Source organism: Pristiophorus japonicus, chromosome 4 (genome assembly GCF_044704955.1).
Source record: "Pristiophorus japonicus isolate sPriJap1 chromosome 4, sPriJap1.hap1, whole genome shotgun sequence".
Classification (NCBI taxonomy): Eukaryota; Metazoa; Chordata; class Chondrichthyes; family Pristiophoridae; genus Pristiophorus; species Pristiophorus japonicus.
Genome location: NC_091980.1, coordinates 108,349,513 through 108,371,409, shown reverse-complemented (window position 1 = coordinate 108,371,409; position 21,897 = coordinate 108,349,513). Strand labels below are relative to the sequence as shown.

The 21,897-nt window shown below is 41.7% G+C and overlaps 1 protein-coding gene across 1 annotated transcript in view; it reads right to left on the bottom strand.

Annotated features, from left to right (window-relative positions):
- The window catches only part of unc5a (unc-5 netrin receptor A), a 712,676-nt gene that overhangs the window by 149,013 nt on the left and 541,766 nt on the right, over positions 1-21,897 (bottom strand). The window contains exon 8 of the mRNA XM_070877285.1: positions 11,589-11,777. Coding sequence (XP_070733386.1) covers positions 11,589-11,777 — 189 coding nt within the window. The remainder of the gene's footprint in view (positions 1-11,588; positions 11,778-21,897) is intronic.

Below are 21,897 nucleotides of genomic sequence, written 5' to 3'. Positions count from 1 at the left end.
GGAGGAGGCCATTCGGCCATTCTAGCCTGCACCGCCATTCAATGAGTTCATGGCTGAACATACAACTTCAGTACCCCATTCCTGCTTTCTCGCCATACCCCTTGATCCCCTTAGTAGTAAGGACTTCATCTAACTCCTTTTTGAATATATTTAGTGAATTGGCCTCAACAACTTTCTGTGGTAGAGAATTCCACAGGTTCACCACTCTCTGGGTGAAGAAGTTTCTCCTCATCTCGGTCCTAAATGGCTTACTCCTTATCCTTAGACTGTGTCCCCTGGTTCTGGACTTCCCCAACATTGGGAACATTCTTCCTGCATCTAACCTGTCGAAATCCATCAGAATTTTAAACGTTTCTATGAGGTCTCCTCTCATTCTCCTGAACTCCAGTGAATACAAGCCCAGTTGATCCAGTCTTTCTTGATAGGTCAGTCCCGCCATCCCGGGAATCAGTCTGGTGAACCTTCGCTGCACTCCCTCAATAGCAAGAATGTCCTTCCTCAGGTTAGGAGACCAAAATTGTACACAATACTCCAGGTGTGGCCTCACCAAGGCCCTGTACAACTGTAGCAACACCTCCCTGCCCCTGTACTCAAATCCCCTCGCTGTGAAGGCCAACATGCCATTTGCTTTCTTAACCGCCTGCTGTACCTACATGCCAACCTTCAATGACTGATGTACCATGACACCCAGGTCTCGTTGCACCTCCCCTTTTCCTAATCTGTCACCATTCAGATAACAGTCTGTCTCTCTGTTTTTACCACCAAAATGGATAACCTCACATTTATCCACATTATACTTCATCTGCCATGCATTTGCCCACTCACCTAACCTATCCAAGTCGGTCTGCACCCTCATAGCATCCTCCTCGCAGCTCACACTGCCACCCAACTTAGTGTCATCCGCAAATTTGGAGATACTACATTTAATCCCCTCGCCTAAATCATTAATGTACAGTGTAAACAGCTGGGACCCCAGCACAGAACCTTGCGGTACCCCACTAGTCACTGCCTGCCATTCTGAAAAGTACCCATTTACTCCTACTCTTTGCTTCCGGTCTGACAACCAGTTCTCAATCCATGTTAGCACACTACCCCCAATCCCATGTGCTTTAACTTTGCACATTAATCTCTTGTGTGGGACCTTGTCGAAAGCCTTCCGAAAATCCAAATATACCACATCAACTGGTTCTCCCTTGTCCACTCTACTGGAAACATCCTCAAAAAATTCCAGAAGATTTGTCAAGCATGATTTCCCTTTCACAAATCCATGCTGACTTGGACCTATCATGTCACCTCTTTCCAAATGCGCTGCTATGACATCCTTAATAATTGATTCCATCATTTTACCCACTACCGATGTCAGGCTGACCGGTCTATAATTCCCTGTTTTCTCTCTCTCTCCTTTTTTAAAAAGTGGGGTTACATTGGCTACCCTCCACTCGATAGGAACTGATCCAGAGTCAATGGAATGTTGGAAAATGACTGTCAATGCATCCGCTATTTCCAAGGCCACCTCCTTAAGTACTCTGGGATGCAGTCCATCAGGCCCTGGGATTTATCGGCCTTCAATCCCATCAATTTCCCCAACACAATTTCCCAACTAATAAGGATTTCCCTCAGTTCCTCCTCCTTACTAGACCCTCTGACCCCTTTTATATCCGGAAAGTTGTTTGTGTCCTCCTTAGTGAATACCGAACCAAAGTACTTGTTCAATTGGTCCGCCATTTCTTTGTTCCCCGTTATGACTTCCCCTGATTCTGACTGCAGGGGACCTACGTTTGTCTTTACTAAGCTTTTTCTCTTTACATATCTATAGAAACTTTTGCAATCCGTCTTAATGTTCCCTGCAAGCTTCTTCTATTACTCCATTTTCCCTGCCCTAATCAAACCCTTTGTCCTCCTCTGCTGAGTTCTAAATTTCTCCCAGTCCCCGGGTTCGCTGCTATTTCTGGCCAATTTGTATGCCACTTCCTTGGCTTTAATACCAACCCTGATTTCCCTTGATAGCCATGGTTGAGCCACCTTCCCTTTTTTATTTTTACTCCAGACAGGAATGTACAATTGTTGTAGTTCATCCATGCGGTCTCTAAATGTCTGCCATTGCCCATCCACAGTCAACCCCTTAAGTATCATTCGCCAATCTATCCTAGCCAATTCACGCCTCATCCCTTCAAAGTTAGCCTTCTTTAAGTTCTGGACCATGGTCTCTGAATTAACTGTTTCATTCTCCATCCTAATGCAGAATTCCGCCATATTATGGTCACTCTTCCCCAAGAGACCTCGCACAACGAGATTGCTAATTAATCCTCTCTCATTACACAACACCCAGTCTAAGATGGCCTCCCCCCTAGTTGGTTCCTCGACATATTGGTCTAAAAAACCATCCCTTATGCACTCCAGGAAATCCTCCTCCACCGTATTGCTTCCAGTTTGATTAGCCCAATCTATGTGCATATTAAAGTCACCCATTATAACTGCTGCACCTTTATTGCATGCACCCCTAATTTCCTGTTTGATGCCATCCCCAACATCACTACTGCTGTTTGGAGGTCTGTACACAACTCCCACTAAAGTTTTTTGCCCTTTGGTGTTCTGCAGCTCTATCCATGTAGATTCCACATCATCCAAGCAAATGTCCTTCCTAACTATTGCATTAATCTCCTCCTTAACCAGCAATGCTACCCCACCTCCTTTTCCTTTCATTCTATCCTTCCTGAATGTTGAATATCCCTGGATGTTGAGTTCCCAGCCCTGATCATCCTGGAGCCATGTCTCTGTAATCCCAATCACATCATATTTGTTAACATCTATTTGCACAGTTAATTCATCCACCTTATTATGGATACTCCTTGCATTAAGACACAAAGCCTTCAGGCTTGTTTTTTTAACACCCTTTATCCTTTTAAAAAATTGCTGTACAGTGGCCCTTTTTGTTCTTTGCCTTGGGTTTCTCTGCCCTCCACTTTTCCTCATCTCCTTTCTGTCTTTTGCTTTTGTCTCCTTTTTGTTTCCCTCTGTCTCCCTGCATTGGTTCCCATCCCCCTACCATATTAGTTTAATAGACAGAAAGGAAAGGGAGGTGGGGTGGCATTGCTGGTTAAAGAGGAAATTAATGCAATAGTAAGGAAGGACATTAGCTTGGATGATGTGGAATCTGCATGGATGGAGCTCCAAAGAGCAGAAAACGCTAGTGGAAGTTGTGTACAGACCACCAAACAGTAGTAATGAGGATGGGGACAGCATCAAACAAGAAATTAGGGATGCATGCAATAAAGGTACAGCAGTTATCATGGGCGACTTTAATCTACACCTTGACTGGGCTAACCAAACTGATAGCCATGCGGTGGAGAAGGATTTGCTGGAGTGTACTAGGGATGATTTTCTCGACCAATATGTCGAGGAACCAATTAGAGGGCTGGCCATCCTAGACTGGGTGATGTGTAATGAGAAAGGACTAATTAACAATCTTGTTGTGCGAGGCCCCTTGGAGATGAGTGACCATAATATGGTAGAATTCTTTATTAAGATGGAGAGTAACACAGTTAATTCAGAGACTAGGGTTCTGAACTTGGGGAAAGGTAACTTCAATGGTATGAGATGTGAATTGGCTAGAATAGACTGGCGAGTGATACTTAATGGGTTGACGGTGGATAGGCAATGGCAAATATTTAAAGATCACATGGATGAACGTCAACAATTGTACATCCCTGTCTGTAGTAAAAATAAAATGGGGAAGGTGGCTCAATCGTGGCTAACAAGGGAAATTAAGGACAGTGTTAAATCCAAGGAAGAGGCATATAAATTGGCCAGAAAAAGCAGCAAACCTGAGGACTGGGAGAATTTTATAATTCAGCAGAGGAGGAAAAAGGGTATAATTAGGAGGGGGAAAATAGAGTATGAGAGGGGATGCTTGTTGGGAACATAAAAACTGACTGCAAAAGCTTCTATGAATAAGTAAAGAGAAAAAGATTAGTGAAAACAAATGTAGGTCCCTTGCAGTCAGATTCAGATGAATTTATAATGGGGAACAAAGAAATGGTGGACCAGTTGAACAAAGACTTTGGTTCTGTCTTCACGAAGGAAGACACAAATAACCTTTCGGAAATACTAGGGGACCGAGGGTCTAGTGAGAAGTAGGAACTGAATGATATCCTTATTAGGCGGGAAATTGTGAGGGAAATTGATGGGATTGAAGGCCGATAAATCCCTGGGGCCTGATAGTCTGCATCCCAGAGTACTTAAGGAAGTGGCCATGGAAATAGTGGATGCATTGGTGATCATTTTCCAACAGTCTATCGACTCTGGATCAGTTCCTATGGACTGCAGGGTAGCTAATGTAACACCACTGTTTAAAACTGGAGGGAAGAGAGAAAACAGGTAATTATAGACCGGTTAGCCTGACATCAGTAGTGGAGAAAATGTTGGAATCAGTTATTAAAGATGAAATAGCAGCGCATTTGGAAAGCAATGACAGGATCGGTCCAAGTCAGCATGGATTTATGAAAGGGAAATCATGCTTTACAAATCTTCTGGAATTTTTTGAGGATGTAACTAGTAGAGTAGACAAGGGAGAACCAGTGGATGTGGTGTATTTGGACTTTCAAAAGGCATTTGACAAGGTCCCAAACAAGAGATTGGTGTGCAAAATCAAAGCACATAGTATTGAGGGTAATGTACTGACGTGGATAGAGAACTGGTTGGCAGACAGGAAGCAGAGATTTGGGATTAACGTGTCCTTTTCAGAATGGCAGGCAGTGACTAGTGGAGTGCCGCAGGGCTCAGTGCTGGGACCCCAGCTCTTTACAATATACATTAATGATTTAGATGAAGGAATTGAGTGTAATATCTCCAAGTTTGCAGATGACACTAAACTGGGTGGAAAGGTGTGAGCTGTGAGGAGGTCGCTGAAAGGTTGCAGGGTGACTTGGACAGGTTAGGTGAGTGGGCAAATGCATGGCAGACGCAGTATAATGTGGATAAACATAGAAACACAGAAACATAGAAAATAGGTGCAGCAGTAGGCCGTTCGGCCCTTCGAGCCTGCACCACCATTCGATAAGATCATGGCTGATCTTTCCCTCAGTACCCCTTTCCTGCTTTCTCTCCATAACTCTTGATCCCTTTAGCCGTAAGGACCATATCTAACTCCCTCTTGAATATATCCAATGAACTGGCATCAACATCTCTCTGCGGCAGGGAATTCCACAGGTTAAGAACTCTCTGACTGAAGAAGTTTCTCCTCATCTCAGTCCTAAATGGACTACCTCTTATCCTAAGACTGTGTCCCCTGGTTCTGGACTTCCCCAACATTGGAAACAATCTACCCACATCTAACCTGTCCCGTCCCGTCAGAATCTTGTAAATTTCTATGAGATCCCTCTCATCCTTCTAAACTCCAATGTATAAAGGTCCAGTTGATCCAGTCTCTCCTCATATGTCAGTCCGGCCATCCTGGGAATCAGTCTGGTGAACCTTCGCAGCACTCCCTCAATAGCAAGAATGTCCTTCCTCAGATTAGGAGACCAAAATTGAACACAATATTCCAGGTGAGGCCTCACCAAGGCCCTGTACAACTGCAGTAAGACCTCGCTGCTTCTATGCTCAAATCCCCTAGCTATGAAGGCCAACATACCATTTGCCTTCTTCATCGCCTGCTGTACCTGTATACCAACTTTCAATGACTGATGAACCATGACACCCAGTTCTCATTGCACTTCTTCTTTTCCTAATCTGCCACCATTCAGATAATATTCTGTCTTTGTGTTTTTGCCACTAAAGTGGATAACTTCACATTTATCCACATTATACTGCATCTGCCATTCATTTGCCCACTCACCTAACCTGTCTAAGTCACCCTGCAGCCTTTTAGCATCCCCCTCATAGCTCACACCGCCATCCAGTTTAGTGTCATCTGCAAACTTGGAGATATTACACTCAGTTCCTTCACTGTGAGGTTATCCACTTTGGGGGCCAAAACACGAAGGCAGAATATTACCTGAATGGTGGCAGATTAGGAAAGGGGGAGGTGCAATGAGACCTGGGTGTCATGGTTCATCAGTCATTGAAAGCTGGCATACAGGTACAGCAGGCGGTGAAGAAGGCAAATGGTATGTTGGGCTTCATAGCTAGGGGATTTGAGTATAGGAGCAGGGAGGCCTTACTGCAGTTGTACAGGGCCTTGGTGAGGCCTCACCTGGAATATTGTGTTCAGTTTTGGTCTCCTAATTTGAGGAAGGACGTTCTTGCTATCGATGGAGTGCAACAAAGATTCACCAGACTGATTCCAGGAATGACTGGACTGACATATGAGGAGAGACTGGATCAACTGGGCCTTTATACACTGGAGTTTAGAAGGATGAGAGGGGATCTCATAGAAACTTAAGATTCTGACGGGACTGGACTCGTTAGATGCGGGAAGAATGTTCCCGATGTTGGGGATGTCCAGAACCAGGGGACACAGTCTTAGGATAAGGGGTAGGCCATTTAGGACTGAGATGAGGAGAAACTTCTTCACTCAGAGAGTTGTTAACCTATGGAATTCCCTACTGCAGAGAGGTGTTGATGCCAGTTCTTTGGATATATTCAAGATGGAGTTAGATGTGGCCCTTATGGCTAAAGGGATCAAGGGGTATGGAGAGAAAGCAGGAAAGGGCTGCTGAGGGAATGATCAGCCATCATCTTATTGAATGGTGGTGCAGACTTGAAGTTCCGAATGGCTTACTCCTGCACATATTTTCTATGTTTCTACGTGAGGAGAACACAAAAAATCTGCAAAAGGACATAGACAGGCTAAGTGAGTGGGCAAAAATTTGACAGATGGAGTATAATGTCAGAAAGTGTAAGGTTATGCACTTTGGCAGAAAAAAATCAAAGAGCAAGTTATTATTTAAATGGAGAAAGATTGCAAAGTGCTGCAGTGCAGCGGGACCTGGGGGTACTTGTGCATGAAACACAAAAGGATAGTATGCAGGTACAGCAAGTGATCAGGAAGGCCAATGGTACCTTGGCCTTTATTGCAAAGAGGATGGAGTATAAAAGCAGGGAAGTCTTACTACAGCTATATAAGGTATTGGTGAGGCTACACCTGGAATACTGCGTACAGTTTTGGTTTCCATATTTACCAAAGGATATACTTGCTTGGGAGGCAGTTCAGAGAAGGTTCACTAGCTTGATTCCGGGGATGAGTGGGTTGACTTATGAGGAACGGTTGAGTAGGTTGAGCCTCTACTCATTGGAATTCAGAAGAATGAGAGGTGATCTTATAGAAACGTATAAGATTATGAGGGGGCTTGATAGGGTGGATGCAGAGAGGATGTTTCCACTGATGGGGGAGACTTGAACTAGAGGGTACGATCTTGGAATAAGGGTCCGCCCATTTAAAACAGAGATGAGAAGACATTTCTTCTCTGAGGGTTGTGAATTTAAGACTGAAATAGACGGTTTCTTAATCGATAAGGGGATAAAGGGTTATGGGGCGCGAGCAGGGAATTGGAGCTGAGTCCATGATCAGATCAGCCATGATCTTATTGAATGGCGGAGCAGGCTCAAGGGGCCGTATGGCCTCCTCCTGTTCATATTTCTTATATTCTTATACCGCCGGCAGGAAATTCATCAGCCACATACCGCCAGGCGGCATGCATACCGTCCACCCACATGGAACACCCTACAGACCGCCCAATAGTCCAACATTAGTAGCATACCGCCGACGTACAACCGGAGCTGCACACAGTCTAAAAAAAGGCGATTTTATGCCGATGGTATGTTGACAGTATATAAACTACAATGTTCCTCCATCCCCAGCGATCTAGATCTCTCCACTGCAATAGTGAGAAACGATATTGGCTCAAATGATCAGTATGTTGAAACAGGTTGTGTGGAGATAAGGAATAATAAGGGGAAAAAGTCACTGGTGGGCATGGTCTCTAGCCCCCCCGAACAGTAGCAACTCTGTTGGTCGGACTATAAACCAATAAATAGTGAGGGCTTGTAAAAAGGGAAAAGCAATAATCATGGATGATTTTAACATCCATATTGATTGGACAAATCAAATTGGTCAGTTTAGCCTTGAGGAAGAGTTCATAGAGTGCAAAGGGGACGGGTTCCTTGAGCAGTCTGTAATGGAACCAACCTGGGGGCAGGCTATTTTAGATCTAGTCCTGTGGAATGAGACAGGATTAATAAACAATCTCCTAGTAAAGGATCCCCATGGAACTTGGACCTCAAACCAGCGTACCAAGCTTAAATAAAGAAGACTACAAAGTTATGATGGCAGAGTTGGCTAAAGTGGACTGGGAAAATAGATTAAACTGTAGGATGGTTGATGAACAATGGTGTACATTTAAGGAGATATTTCATAACTCTCAAGGAAAATATATTCCAGTGAGGAGGAAAGGATGTAAAAGAAAAGATAGCCATCCGTGGCTAACTAAACAAATAAAGGATGATATCCAATTAAAAATAAGGGCATAAAAAATGGCCAAACTAGTGGGAGGACAGAAGATTGGGAAGCTTTTAAAAGCCAGCAAAGAATGACCAAAAAAATGATTAAGAAAGGAAAGATAGACTATGAAAGTAAACTAGCACGAAATATATAAACAGATAGCAAGAGTTTCTACAGGTATATAAAAAGGAAAAGAGTGGCAAAATAAATGTTGGTCCCTTAGAGGACGAGACTGGGGAATTAGTGATGGGGAACATGGAGATAGCAGAAAATCTGAACAAAGATTCACCATCATACCATCGGCATCTGAACAATCACTAAGGAGGTGGTACTCAGTAAGATAATGGGACTAAAGGCGGATAAATCCCCTGGACCTGATCGCTTGCATCCTAGGGTCTTAAGAGAAGTAGTGGCAGGGATAGTGGATGCATTGGTTGCAATTTACCAAAATTCTCTAGATTCTGTGGAGATCCCAGCAGATTGGAAAACTGCAAATGTAATGCCCCTATTTAAAAAAAGAGGCAGACAAAAAGCAGGAAACTATAGACCAGTTAGCCTAACATCTGTGGTTCAGAAAATGTTGGAGTCCATTATTAAAGAAGCAATAGGAGGACATTTGGAAAAGCATAATTCAGTCAGGCAGAGTCAGCATGGATTTATGAAGGAGAAGTCATGTTTGACAAATTTGCTGGAATTCTTTGAAAATGTAACGAACAGGGTAGATAAAGAGGAACCAGTGGATGTGGTGTATTTGGACTTCCAGAAGGCATTTGATAAGGTGACACATAAAAGGTTACTGCACAAGATAAAATTTCATGGAGCTGAGGGTAATATATTAGCATAGATAGAGGATTGGCTAACTAACAGAAAACAGAGAATTGGGATAAATGGTTCATTCTCGGGTTGGCAATCAGTAACTAGTGGAGTGCCGCAGGGATCAGTGCTGGGACCCCAACTATTTACAATCTACATTAATGACTTGGAAGAAGGGACTGAGTGTAACGTAGCCAAATTTGCTGACGATACAAAGATGGGATGAAAAGCAATGTGTGAGGAGGACACAAAAAACCTTCAAAAGGACATGGACAGGCTAGGTGAGTGGGCAAAAAATTGGCAGATAATGTTGGAACGTGTGAGGTTATGCACTTTGGCAGAAAAAAAGCGAAGAGCAATTTATTATTTAAATGGAGAAAAATTGCAAAGTGCTGCAGTACAGTGGGATCTGGGGGTCCTGGTGCATGAAACACAAAAGGTTAGTATGCAGGTACAGCAAGTGATCAGGAAGGTCAATGGAATCTTGGCCTTTATTGCAAAGGGGATGGAGTATAAAAGCAAGGAATTCGTACTACAGTTATACAGGGTATTGGCGAGGCCACACCTGGAATACGGTGTACAATTTTGGTTTCCATATTTAAGAAAGGATATACTTGCTTTGGAGGCAGTTCAGAGAAGGTTCACTAGCTTGATTCCGGAGACGAGGGGGTTGACTTATGAAGAAAGGTTGAGTAGATTGGGCCTCTACTCATTGGAATTCAGAAGAATGAGAGGCAGTCTTATCGAAATGTATAAGATTATGAGGGGGCTTGACAAGGTGGATGCAGAGAAGATGTTTCCACTGATGGGGGAGACTAGAACTAGAGGGCATAATCTTAGAATAAGGGGCCGCCCATTTAAAACAGAGATGAGGAGGAATTTCTTCTCTCAGAGAGTTGTAAATCTGTAGAATTCACTGTCTTAGAGAGCTGTGGAAGCTGGATCATTGAATAAATTGAAGACAGAGATGGACAGTTTCTTAACCAAGAAGGGAATAAGGGGTTATGGGGAGCAGGCAGGGAAGTGGACCTGAGTCCATGATCGTATTAAATGGCGGAGCAGGCTCGAGGGACCGTATGGCCTACTCCTGCTCCTATTTCTTATGTTCTTGTGATCTATTTCTCAGCCCCCCGCCCCCCCCGCCCCAAGCGATCTAGTCCTCCCCCTCCCAGAAATCTAATCCCCCCAGAGAGATCTAATCCCCCCCCAGAGAGATCTAATCCCCCCCCAGAGAGATCTAATCCCTCCCAGAGAGATCTAATCCCTCCCAGAGAGATCTAATCCCACCCCCAGAGATCTAGTCCTCCTCTCCCAGAGATTTAATCCCTCCAGAGATCTATTCCCCCCTGCCCGCCCAGAAAAATGTGAAAATAAATAAATAACAATATAAGTATTATAAATAAATCAAAAACACTGCACAAGACAATTAAAAATCTAAACGTACCTGGAGACACTTACCTGCGATCCGACGTCGGCCTCTGGACTGCTCTTCTCATGGGCGGGGGACGGGAGACGGGTGAGGGATGGAGGTCGATGGAAGAGCGCATGTGTGCAGAAGTCGGGACCCGAAGAGTCCCGAGTCTCAGACAACTTACCCTGCACCGCTGGAGCAGACTGTCCATCGCATTTCACTCAGGACCGCCCGGACCAATGTTGCCAGCACTCCGCCACAGCGGTACCAGGTGGTGAAAATTGACCGACCACCGGGAGACCGCCGAGAACTGGCGGTCCACCAAATTCAGGCCCCTTGATATTACAGAGCACAACTGTGCTTTCTATCCGCAAGATAAGGGATTCTAGTGGGACTAAAAGTTACTAAGGAATCTCACTAAGGTCGGCCTTCGGTTTGTCACAGCGGTTTGTATCTTGGATGCAGTGAAGTCTGAAATGTAATAAAAAAGGTACAGACTACATTTTGTTTGAGTAAAGGGTCTATGGGGCAGTGTTGAGGTTTTATACAAGATTGCAAACTTGGTAATTTGATAGCTGAGCAAGGCAAGCCGGCAATACTCCAGAGCATTGTTGCTGATTGACCTGGTGAGGTAGACTTGTCTCTGAATCTTGGGATTCTTCTGATCCCATGCTAGATAACCCCACAAGCTAATGCATCGAGCTGGACAAGCAGCAAGAAGCTTGTCAGTGCTCTGTGCTGCATGGTTTTAGCAGGGAAGTAAGGGGTTAAATGTTCATTTGGGATTTTGCATCGCTACTTTTAATTCTTGACTCTATGCCTTGCTTTGTGTATCGCTTCCTTATATTTTCCTTAAAAACGACTTAATTAACATTGAAAAAAGTTCTAAATTAACTATCTTAAAAGAAAATTGGAATGACTAACCTTGTTTAGGTGTTTTAATGTTCACAGGTTGGAATCCTGTTGTTAAAATTGAAGAGTCGGTGACATCAGAATCGAAGTCTTGCTGTTTTTTGCGATAAACGAGTATTACTACAACTAATAGTAATGTAAGGCATACAGCCACTGCCACAACACCAGTGTACAGTGCAACATCGCCTGGTAATGCAGAAGCTAGAAAATAAAATGTATTTAAACCATTAGTAAATGCATATTATCTATCACAAAAGGAGAAATGATTTTCTTTTGATCAGAACACTGCTGGAAAATCAAAGTTAATCAATGTGAATAAGTATTACTCAAGTTATTCACAACCTCAGGAATCCCTCATAACTGTCAATTACATTGCTATATTGAGTGAAATGAGATGCACTACTTTAAATCCCTAAGCATATTTACTTGATAGAAAGAGAAATTTGTGAAAAGAATAAAAATTATCTTTAAATATACTTTGTCAGCAATTCAGTTGAAGAAAGTCATTTTCAGACATAATCATCTTCCCATTACTTGGATTTAAATTTGAGCATTTGATTTTCAATAGTGTCGTATTGATGCTGATGCAAATAGATTATCAGATTATGATTAGCTAACATCAAAATATGTCTTGACTATTTGAAGAAAAAGGAATTATACACATTAGCTTTTGAAAACATTCTAAGTACACTATTCACTTCTTGTGTAAAGACACAATATCATACAAAATCAACTTGCATAGTTGGTATGATGAATAAAGACCAAATGAACTATGGTGCTACACACCAAGGAGCATATTGATGAATATACTTGAGAAAATTCACTTAATTTAATATAAAAGAACGAACTTGCATATCATGAGTCTCAGTATGCGCCAAATCACTTCAATGTAGATATTAAACTTGCTGCCCGGACGTAAAATCGGTGTTTCGGAAAGGCCACCCAATCGAAGCCGCCCGGTTTTTATTTCAGTGAAATAAATGGAAATAAAAATCATAGTTTCTAAACGGCTGATCCACAACATAATTTTTATACCCAGGCAGCAAGTTGAAAATCTATCCCTTTGCATCCAATAAATTGTGTTTTTTTTTTAAGCAGTCATTTTTTGCGAAGCAATGTCCCACAGACATGAATGACCAGTTAAATAAGAACATAAGAATATAAGAAATAGGAGCAGGAGTAAGCCATTTGGCCCCTTGAGCCTGCTCCGCCATTTAATAAGATCATGACTGATCTGATCTTGGGCTCAGCTCCACTTACCTGCCCGCTCCCCATAACCCTTCATTCCCTTATTGCTCAAAAGTCTATCACCACCTTAAATATATTCAATGATCCAACCTCCTCAGCTATCTGGGGCAGAGAATTCCACATATTTATGACCCTCTGAGGGAAGAAATTCCTTCTCATCTCAGTTCTAAATGGGCAACCCCTTATTCTGAAACTATGTCCCCTCGTTCTAGATTCCCCCACGAGGGAAACATCCTCTCTGTATCTACCATATCGAACCCCCTCTATCTTTTATGTTTCAATGAGATCACCTCTCATTCTTCTCAACTCCAATGAGTAAAGGCCCAACCTACTCAAACTTTCTTCATTAATCAACCCCTTCATCTCAGGAATCAATGCAGTGAACCTTCTCTGAAGTGCCTCCAATGCAACTAACAATATCTCTCCCTAAATAAGGAGACCATAACTGTACGCAGTACTCCAGTGTGGCCTCACCAATACCCTGTACAGTTGTAGCAGGACTTCTTTGCTTTATACTCTATCCCCCTTGCATTTGGCCAACATTCCATTTGCCTTCCTCATTACTTGCTGTACCGGCATACTCACTTATTGTGTTTCATGCGCAATGACCCCAGGTCCCTCTGTACTGCAGCACTTTGTAATTTTTCTCCATTTAAATAATAATTTGTTTTTTTATTTTTCCTGCCAAAGTGGATAACCTCACACTTTCCAATATTATACTCCATCTACCAAATGTTTGCCCACTCGCTTAGCCGGTCTATATCTCTTTGCAGATTTTCTGTGTCCTCCTCACAACTTGCTTTCGTGCCCATCTTTGTATCATCAGCAAACTTGGCTACATTATACTCAGTCCCTTCATCCAAGTCATTAATATAGATTGTAAATTGTTGAGGCCCCAGCACCGATCCCTGCGGCACCCCACTAGTTACTGTTTGCCAACCTGAAAATGACCCATTTATCCCAACTCTGTTTTCTGTTCGTTAGCCAATCCTCTATCCATGCTAATATATTCCCCTGAACCCTGTGAGCTTTTATCTTGTGCAGTAGCCTTTTATGTGGCACCTTATTGAATGCCTTCTGGAAATCCAAATACACCACGTCCACTGGTTCCCCCTTATCCACCCTATTCATTACATTCTCAAAGAACTCCAGCAAATTTGTCAAACATGATTTCCCTTTCACAAAACCATGCTGACTCTGCTTGACTGTATTATGCTTTTCCAAATGTCCTGCTACTACTTCCTTAATAATGGACTCTAGCATTTTCCCAATGACAGATTTTAGGCTAACTGGTCTATAGTTTCCTGCTTTCTGTCTGCCTCCTTTTTTAAATAGGGGCGTTACATTTGCGATTTTTCAATCTGCTGGGACCTCTCCAGATTCGAGGAAATTTTGGAAGATTACAACCAATGCATCCACTATCTCTGCAGCCATTTCTTTTAAGACCCTAGGATGCAAGCCATCATGTCAAGGGGATCTGTCTCCCTTTAGTCCCATTATTCTACTGAGTACTTTTTCTTTAGTGATAATGCTTGTATTAATTCCTCCCTCCCTATAGCCCCTTGATTATCCACTATTGGGATGTTTTTAGTGTCTTCTACAGTGAAGACCGATACAAAATATTTGTTCAAAGTTTCTGCCATTTCCCTGTTCCGCATTATCAATCCCCCAGTCTCATCCTCTAAGGGACCAACGTGCACTTTAGCCACTAAAATTGTTCTTGTGTAGTTAATTGAGGGAAGAATTTTGGTCAGAATTCTCTGCTTTTCTTTGAATAATGTCCATGGGATCTTTTATGCCAACTGAACAGGAAGACAGGCCACAGTTTAACATCTCATCCAAAGAATGACAACTCCAAAAATGCAGCACTCCCTCAGTAATGCATTGAAGTGTTAGCCTAGATTATGTGTTTGAGTCCTGGAATGGAGCTTACATCAATAAACTTCTGACTTAGAGGTGCGAGTGCTACCAATTAAAAAATTTAATAGATTAGCTCCTTTGCCCATAGCCCAAATGGAGCAGTTTTGGGGTTGGGTATGGGGAGAGCATGGGCAACCCCCCAATGACAGGCAGAGACCAAGGTTTCCTTTGGCATAGAACAGGCATTTACATATGCTTACCTCATGTTGATGTGGCACCCTCCCACTCATCCTGCAAATTAAAGCAGAGTCAATGCTGGAGGGCACCATCGAGCACCATATTGAAACCCGAGGAATTTTGGAGCCTATCATTTTCCACAAAACGCAAAGATGATTACTTGTTACTTGGTGGGTGCGAGTCAAGGTGGAGTGGAGGAACAAAGGGATCTTGGAGTACAAATACACAAATCACTAAAAGTTGCGACACAGGTTAACAAGGCCATAAAATAAAACCTGTATTAAACCTTGGTTAGACCACACTTAGAGTACTGCTTTATAATATAGTTGCCATATTATAAAAAAGGATATAAAGGCACTGGAGAGGGCGCAGAGAAAATTTACAAGGATGATACCAGAATTGTGAGGGTATACATATCAGGATAGGATGAACAGGCTGGGTCTCTTTTCTCTTGAAAAAAGAAGGTTGAGGGGTGACCTGATAGATGTCTTTAAAATTATGAAATGTTTTGATAGAGTAGATATAGAGAGACATGTTTCCAATTGTGATGAAGAGCATAACTATTAGTTGAAGCGATTAGTATAGATGCATATAAGGGGAGGCTAGAGAAGCAGGGAGAAGGGATTAGAGGGTTATGCATATAGATTTAGATGAGGAAAGACGGGAGGAGGCTTGAGTGGAGCATTAACGCTGGCATGGACTGGTTGGGCCGATTGGCCTATTTCTGTGTTGTTATAACTTATGTAATGTAATTCTATAAACACAAAGTCTTACCTTGGCTCAAAGCAGTTGCCCTCTGAGTTAGAATGTCATTGGGCCAAAATTGCCCCCTGATGAAAACGCAGCGCACTTACCGTTTCAGTTGTTTTTACCGGCGCAGTGGCTGTGTGGCCTCTTGAGTAAAATTTCGCTCTTTGGCCTCTTTTTTTCCAGCGGACCGGAACTTGGTCATAATGGGGATGGAACTGCGGCAGTGAGTGGATGTTCGCAGACTAGAGGGACGGAGGTGGGGGGTGGGCGCTGTCATTCATCAGTATAGAGCTTATTACATCATCACGCTGGTACGTCATCATGTCTCTCCTCTTCACTTAAAGGGGAGAACCTGTGTGATTCTTAAAGTTCAGTCCACTGGGCAACCAGGAAGTGTTTTGGCTGGGCCAACGGCCTGGCATCCAAGAGGGGTGCCTGTTAGCGGCACGGCCAAATCCAGGGGCATAATCGTCACCCACCATGCTAGTCAGCCGACAAAAAGAAATAAGATAGCGGCCGCAGCAGTAGGTCCTCCCCTTTAATGGCAGTTGCACCGCCATTTTGAGCACACTCCAAGCTCAGTGCACTGGCAGAAAAAGCTGCCGGTGGCACCAAGCGGTGGGAGGAAGATTTTCTCGGCGGAATTTCACAATCGAGGTTGGAACATTGACGGTGCACGCACTGAGGATGCACTTAGGATGGAGCGGTAATGGGGAGAGCGGGTCACCACTGGGATACCGCAGAAGCAGAATTTTCAAAATGGTGGCTATTCCACTAAAAATTAGCAGCCATTCCACTCCGCAATGTGGCCGCCATTTTCGCTGGTAACAGTCCTTAAGGGAAGGGGTAATTTCAGCCCCCATAAGTTTTAAGACCCACTATAGACTTAGGCACATCATCTAGGCTGATACTTCAGTGCAGTACTGAGAACTTGCTGCATTATCAGAGATACCGCCTTTCAGATAAGATTTAAACCAACTCCCTGTCGACCAGTTTATGTAAAAGATCTCATGACATTACTTAAACAAATGCAGGGAGTTCTTCCATTATCCTGACAAACATCACCATTAAAAAATATATATTGTCATTCATTCATTCGTTGTGGCTAATTACTATATAAATGGAAGTTCTTTCTTTAAAATGAAATTCAGTCAACATCTTCACCAGGTTCATTCCTTCTCAAGAATCTAGTGTAAAATTGTGTGACCTTGCTCACTTTCCAAATTCTATTCATCACTGCTAACTGCTTTACAGTATTTCTCCTGAATTCATCACTGAGTTCACCATCAGTTTCAGAATGACCTAGCTGTGCAAAGATATTGAATTCTTCCTTTCTCATTCCCAGTGATGGAATGATGTTTTCTTCCTCAGCCTTTCTAAGGATCATTCTATAACAGGAAGAGACATCATGGAAGTCTGTGAAATTGCTCTCCAAGCTGCTACAACCAAATGTGATCCATCCAGCAAGTTGGCTCTCTTTAAAAAATTGCACTGTAGTCATGGGACTATGGATTTTCAGTTTCTGGTGATTTTGATTGAGAATGGCTAAATCTTTTCGCAAACCTAGCCAGAAATGTAGTTTGCTGCCTACATACAATTTTTCTGGACTAGCTCTTTTCCAGTTATTCACTGATTCCAGTACAGCTTTGTCCTTATACAAGAGATAGTTTCATGGGAAGAGGGTGGACAATTATGGTGCAGGTGAATTTTAAAGGATGTGGCTTCTTGACGGAGACAATATCTTGTATCGCTTTTAGAAAATCCAAAAGGCATGTCAACCATTCGGTAGTTCTGATCAAATATAAAGTGGAAGAGAGAGAAAAGAACTGCCAGGCACAATATGACGACTGGGGGCAAGTGACAGAGAGCCATGCATCACTTGACCTCCTGTTTCATGGCTGATGTTAACATTATGCTGCATGAAATGCCTGTGAGAAAAAGATGGGTGTGGGAAAGGGTTTCCCTCGTATGCACTCCAAAGTCCCTCCATCTAGGCTTGTCGTATAGTATGTCTATAGTAAGCCTGAGGCATCAAGTAAAGGGGTAAATTGACCTTCAAAACATGGGCAGGATAAGGTCTCTTTTTCAGGTTGGCTGCAGGTGTCCTTGAAAAGATGGCGAAGCTTCACAATTGGTTCCCTGCTCTTCTAAAGCCTGGAGAGGAAGTTATTTTCAGTCATTGGCAGGTATGCATGTCGATATAATTGGTGGCATAAAGGCAAATGTGGCCAGTGCAGCTCAGATGGTCTGCTAATCTCCTGGACAAAGTCCTTTCATCTTGTACCACTTCAACCTTGCAATACTGTATTTGGGGTATGTACAAACCAGCCTGCATGGTACTCTATAGCTTGCACCTAGATGCCTTGTGGATGTTTACGCTCCTGTGAAAATTGTAGTGGAAGGTTCCTTTAAATATGGCCTTTTATCTGCTTCTGTTCCACTAATGTAGTATAAATGACACACTTGATATACCATAATGGACTTTTCTTTTTGGGGTGGGCAGCAGGGGTATAAAAAAACTAAGGTTACCTTAATGGATAAATAAAAATTGCTCCTTCAAAAAATAATCCCACAGATTCATAGTAAAATAAATCTGAAATATTGAAAACGCTCTAAAATTTCTAATAAGAACACAGTAATAAAAAGGTATTGTAAAAAGTTTACAACAAATAAAAAATCCCAAATCTGTTCACTCTTAAGATTTTCATCGATCATGGAACTTTCTTCAGGCCCAGTCAAAATGGACTTTGTACTGAAAGTGTAATCATCATGCAGAAGCCAGAAAATGGCATTAAATATTCATTTAAACATTTCTGCATATATTCTAGGACTTTGCCAAAGTCATGAATGGCATCTCCTATAATTGTGACTTTGATGCATTATCCCTATTTGTCCTTCTCAACTTCTCCATAGTGTTTGATTACCATCAATTGCACAATCCTTCTCAATTGCCTCTATTTATAGCCAGCATATCGCCGATGAAAGTTCCTATTCAAGTCCCTACACCATCATCTCTGGAGTTCACCAAGGATCGCTGGGTGGGCCCCTCGACTTCCTCATGCACATGCTGCACTTTGGTGACATCACCCACAGGCAATGGATCAGCTTCCATATGTATGCTGATAACACTGTTTACTACCTCTTCATCACTTTACTCAACCCCATGATCATGTCCATGTCATCAGAGTGCCTATCTGACTTCAAGGCATAGCTAGCTCACACTTTTCTTCAGCTGAACATTGGGAAGACCAAATTCAAATCCATCATTTTTAGTCCCCGTGAATACTCCGCTCCCTTTCCATTGATTCCTTACCTTTCCTGGCCACTTGATCAAGCTTGAGGAGACCATGTAAAACTCTGGCATCCTGTTCAACTCAGAACTGAGCTTCAAGTTATATATTCTGTCAACCATTAAAGATGACAGTTCCACTTCAGCAACATCTCCCAACTTTGACACAACCTCAGCCCCTCCTCATCTTCAAATCCATTCATGGCCTTTCTTTTAAACCTCTTCTACTCTCGTATCACCTCTTAAACCCTTATATCCTCGGACTTTAGCTTTTTGTGCATCACCCTTTCCCTTCTTCACCCCACCATTGATATAGAGCTTTTGGATGCCTAGGTCCCATTTACTGAACTCCCTCTCAAAACCTATTCATCTCTCCTCAAATGCAAACTGCAAAGGAAAAATGCAACCAATTATCTATGCTTCCAATAAAACTATACATATTTTCAGGATAGATAGTTTTAAGAATCAAATCAAAGAAGTACAGACTACTGGTTTACTGCCATGTTATATGTGCATGGTGAATGCAAATGGTGGAAATCAGTGAAATAACTTAAATTTTGCATATATCGACCTTTGTCACTTTATTTTTAGTCTAATCATGTAAATTTCTTTAGATTCAAGCATTTAGATCAATACCCTATCAGTGCCATGGTAATATTGTTGTACCTGCCACTAAAATATATAGTAATAGAAAAAAGAAATTAACCCAAAGAGGCATCAAAAAAGTTTGTCATTAAGCAATGCAGCAATTGTAACATGAACCTTTTCCATCTATTAATGTGGCAGTATTTATATCATCAATATAGTAACAGCAAGCAACGGATACAATTCATTAATGATCAGTAATCATTATTATTAAGCACATAATTAAGGTGGACATTTCAGTATAGTACTGACGGAATACTACATGGTGAGAGGTGCTGGCTTTTGGATGAGACATAAAACCGAGACCCCATTTGCTCTCTCAGATGGACGTCAAAGATCCCATGACACTATTCAAAGAAGAGCAGTGGAGTTCTTCCGATGTGCTGATCAATATTTTCCTCAGCAAACATCACAGAAAACACATTATCTGATCATGCATGTCATTGCTGTTTGTGTGTCCTTGCTGCATGTAAATTAGCTGCTTCATCTCCCTACATTACCACAGTGACTACACTTCAAAAAGTACTTCATTGGTTGTTCTGGTATGTCCTGACATCACGAAAAGTGATATATAAATGTAAGCTCTTTTCTTTCCTTTCCTTAATTATTAAAAATTAAATATTAAACCAAAGTAAATTTGTTATGCTAATTTATATTGGACAGACCTAAAAGTTAGTGGGGGTGAAATTTGTCATATACACACACACACACACATATAGCCACTTACAGTTTACATGGAATAATGGACAAAGTTGTGCAATGTAATCACATTTAATAAAAATGAAATTTGCTGAATACAAATCAGTAGCCTTGATAAAATCCCTAATATGGCATACAATCACCTATTATTATAAAATAGTGAATCCTCTGACTCAAAGTGAGCAACATTATGGGAGATCTACCAGTATTATAGAAACGTGGTTCAGTTCAGAATATAAGAATTAATTACAAATACAGCCAGAAGGATATTGGATAGTTGAGATGGATAAAAATAGATAACTATGAGCCTATATAAAAATAAGACTGCAGTGTGGTTTTAAGAAGAATACAGTGTGCTCCACGCTATCAGAAGGATATTGAGACTTTAGATATGATGCACTTGGACTCTGCCGAGTATGAGGAAATACAAATATGAAGAAAGATGTGAAAAATGAGAGAAAGGAGAGAAACAGAAATTAAGCATATTTTTGTTCTAAGATATTCAGAAAATGTGTTCAAAAACTTTAAATTTAAGTGGGAAAAGTAAATACTACTGACACATTTATTTATTTCCATAGTCTAAAGTATTATTGACGACTAATGATCAATTATTTATAACCTTTGTAGATAACTTTTGTTTACTATTTCTGAGGGTCTCACATTTATTACAACAAGATTTCATATTATTTCAGAATTACAGATGTGGATCAATTCACAACATACAATATCTGAATAATCTACTTAACACTTTCATTTTAGTTCTGACTAGTTGCCCTAATGGTTTGATCACTTATGGGACAATAACTTCCTGCATTGACTTCCACGTGATACAGGGCTAGAAGTTTATTAATGTTCTCCTGTAATTTGTTGCAGTCCTCCTCAGTATTGACTATTCCCCACCCCCCGCAATTTGATGTCATCTGCAAATTTAGAAATTGTGTTTTTGATTCCAAAGTCTACATTGTTAATGTAAATTGTGAAAAGCAGTGGTCCCAGCACTGATCCCTGTGGAACATCACTCTCTACCTTCTGTAACTCTGAATAGCTACTCTTTACTCCTACTCTAAACTTTCTGTCTTGAGGCAAGCTAGTAATCCATTCTGATACTTGTCCCCTGACTCAACATTCTCTGACCTTGTTCATCAGTCTATATCGAAGGCCATTTGAAAATCTAGATAAATTACATTTACTCCAATCACATTGTCTACTCTCTCCATTACCTCTTCAAAAAATTCAATAAGGTTGGTCAAACAAGACTTGCCCTTTTGAAATCCATGCTGACTATTCATTATTATATTTTTCATTGCTAGATGCTCTTCTATTTTCTCCTTTAGTAGGGATTTCATTATTTTTTCTGCCACCGATGTTAAGCTGACTGGTCCATAATTCCCTGGACATGTTCTATTCCCCTTCTTAAATATAGGTGTTACATTAGCTATCCATCAGTCCTGGCACTACAACTTTTTCTAATGAATTATTAAATATGTGTATTAATGCCTCTGCTATCTCTTCCCTAGATTCTTTTAAAATGCATGGATGCAATCCATCCGGACCAGTTTTATCCGCTTTGAGTTTGATTAGTTTATTTAATAT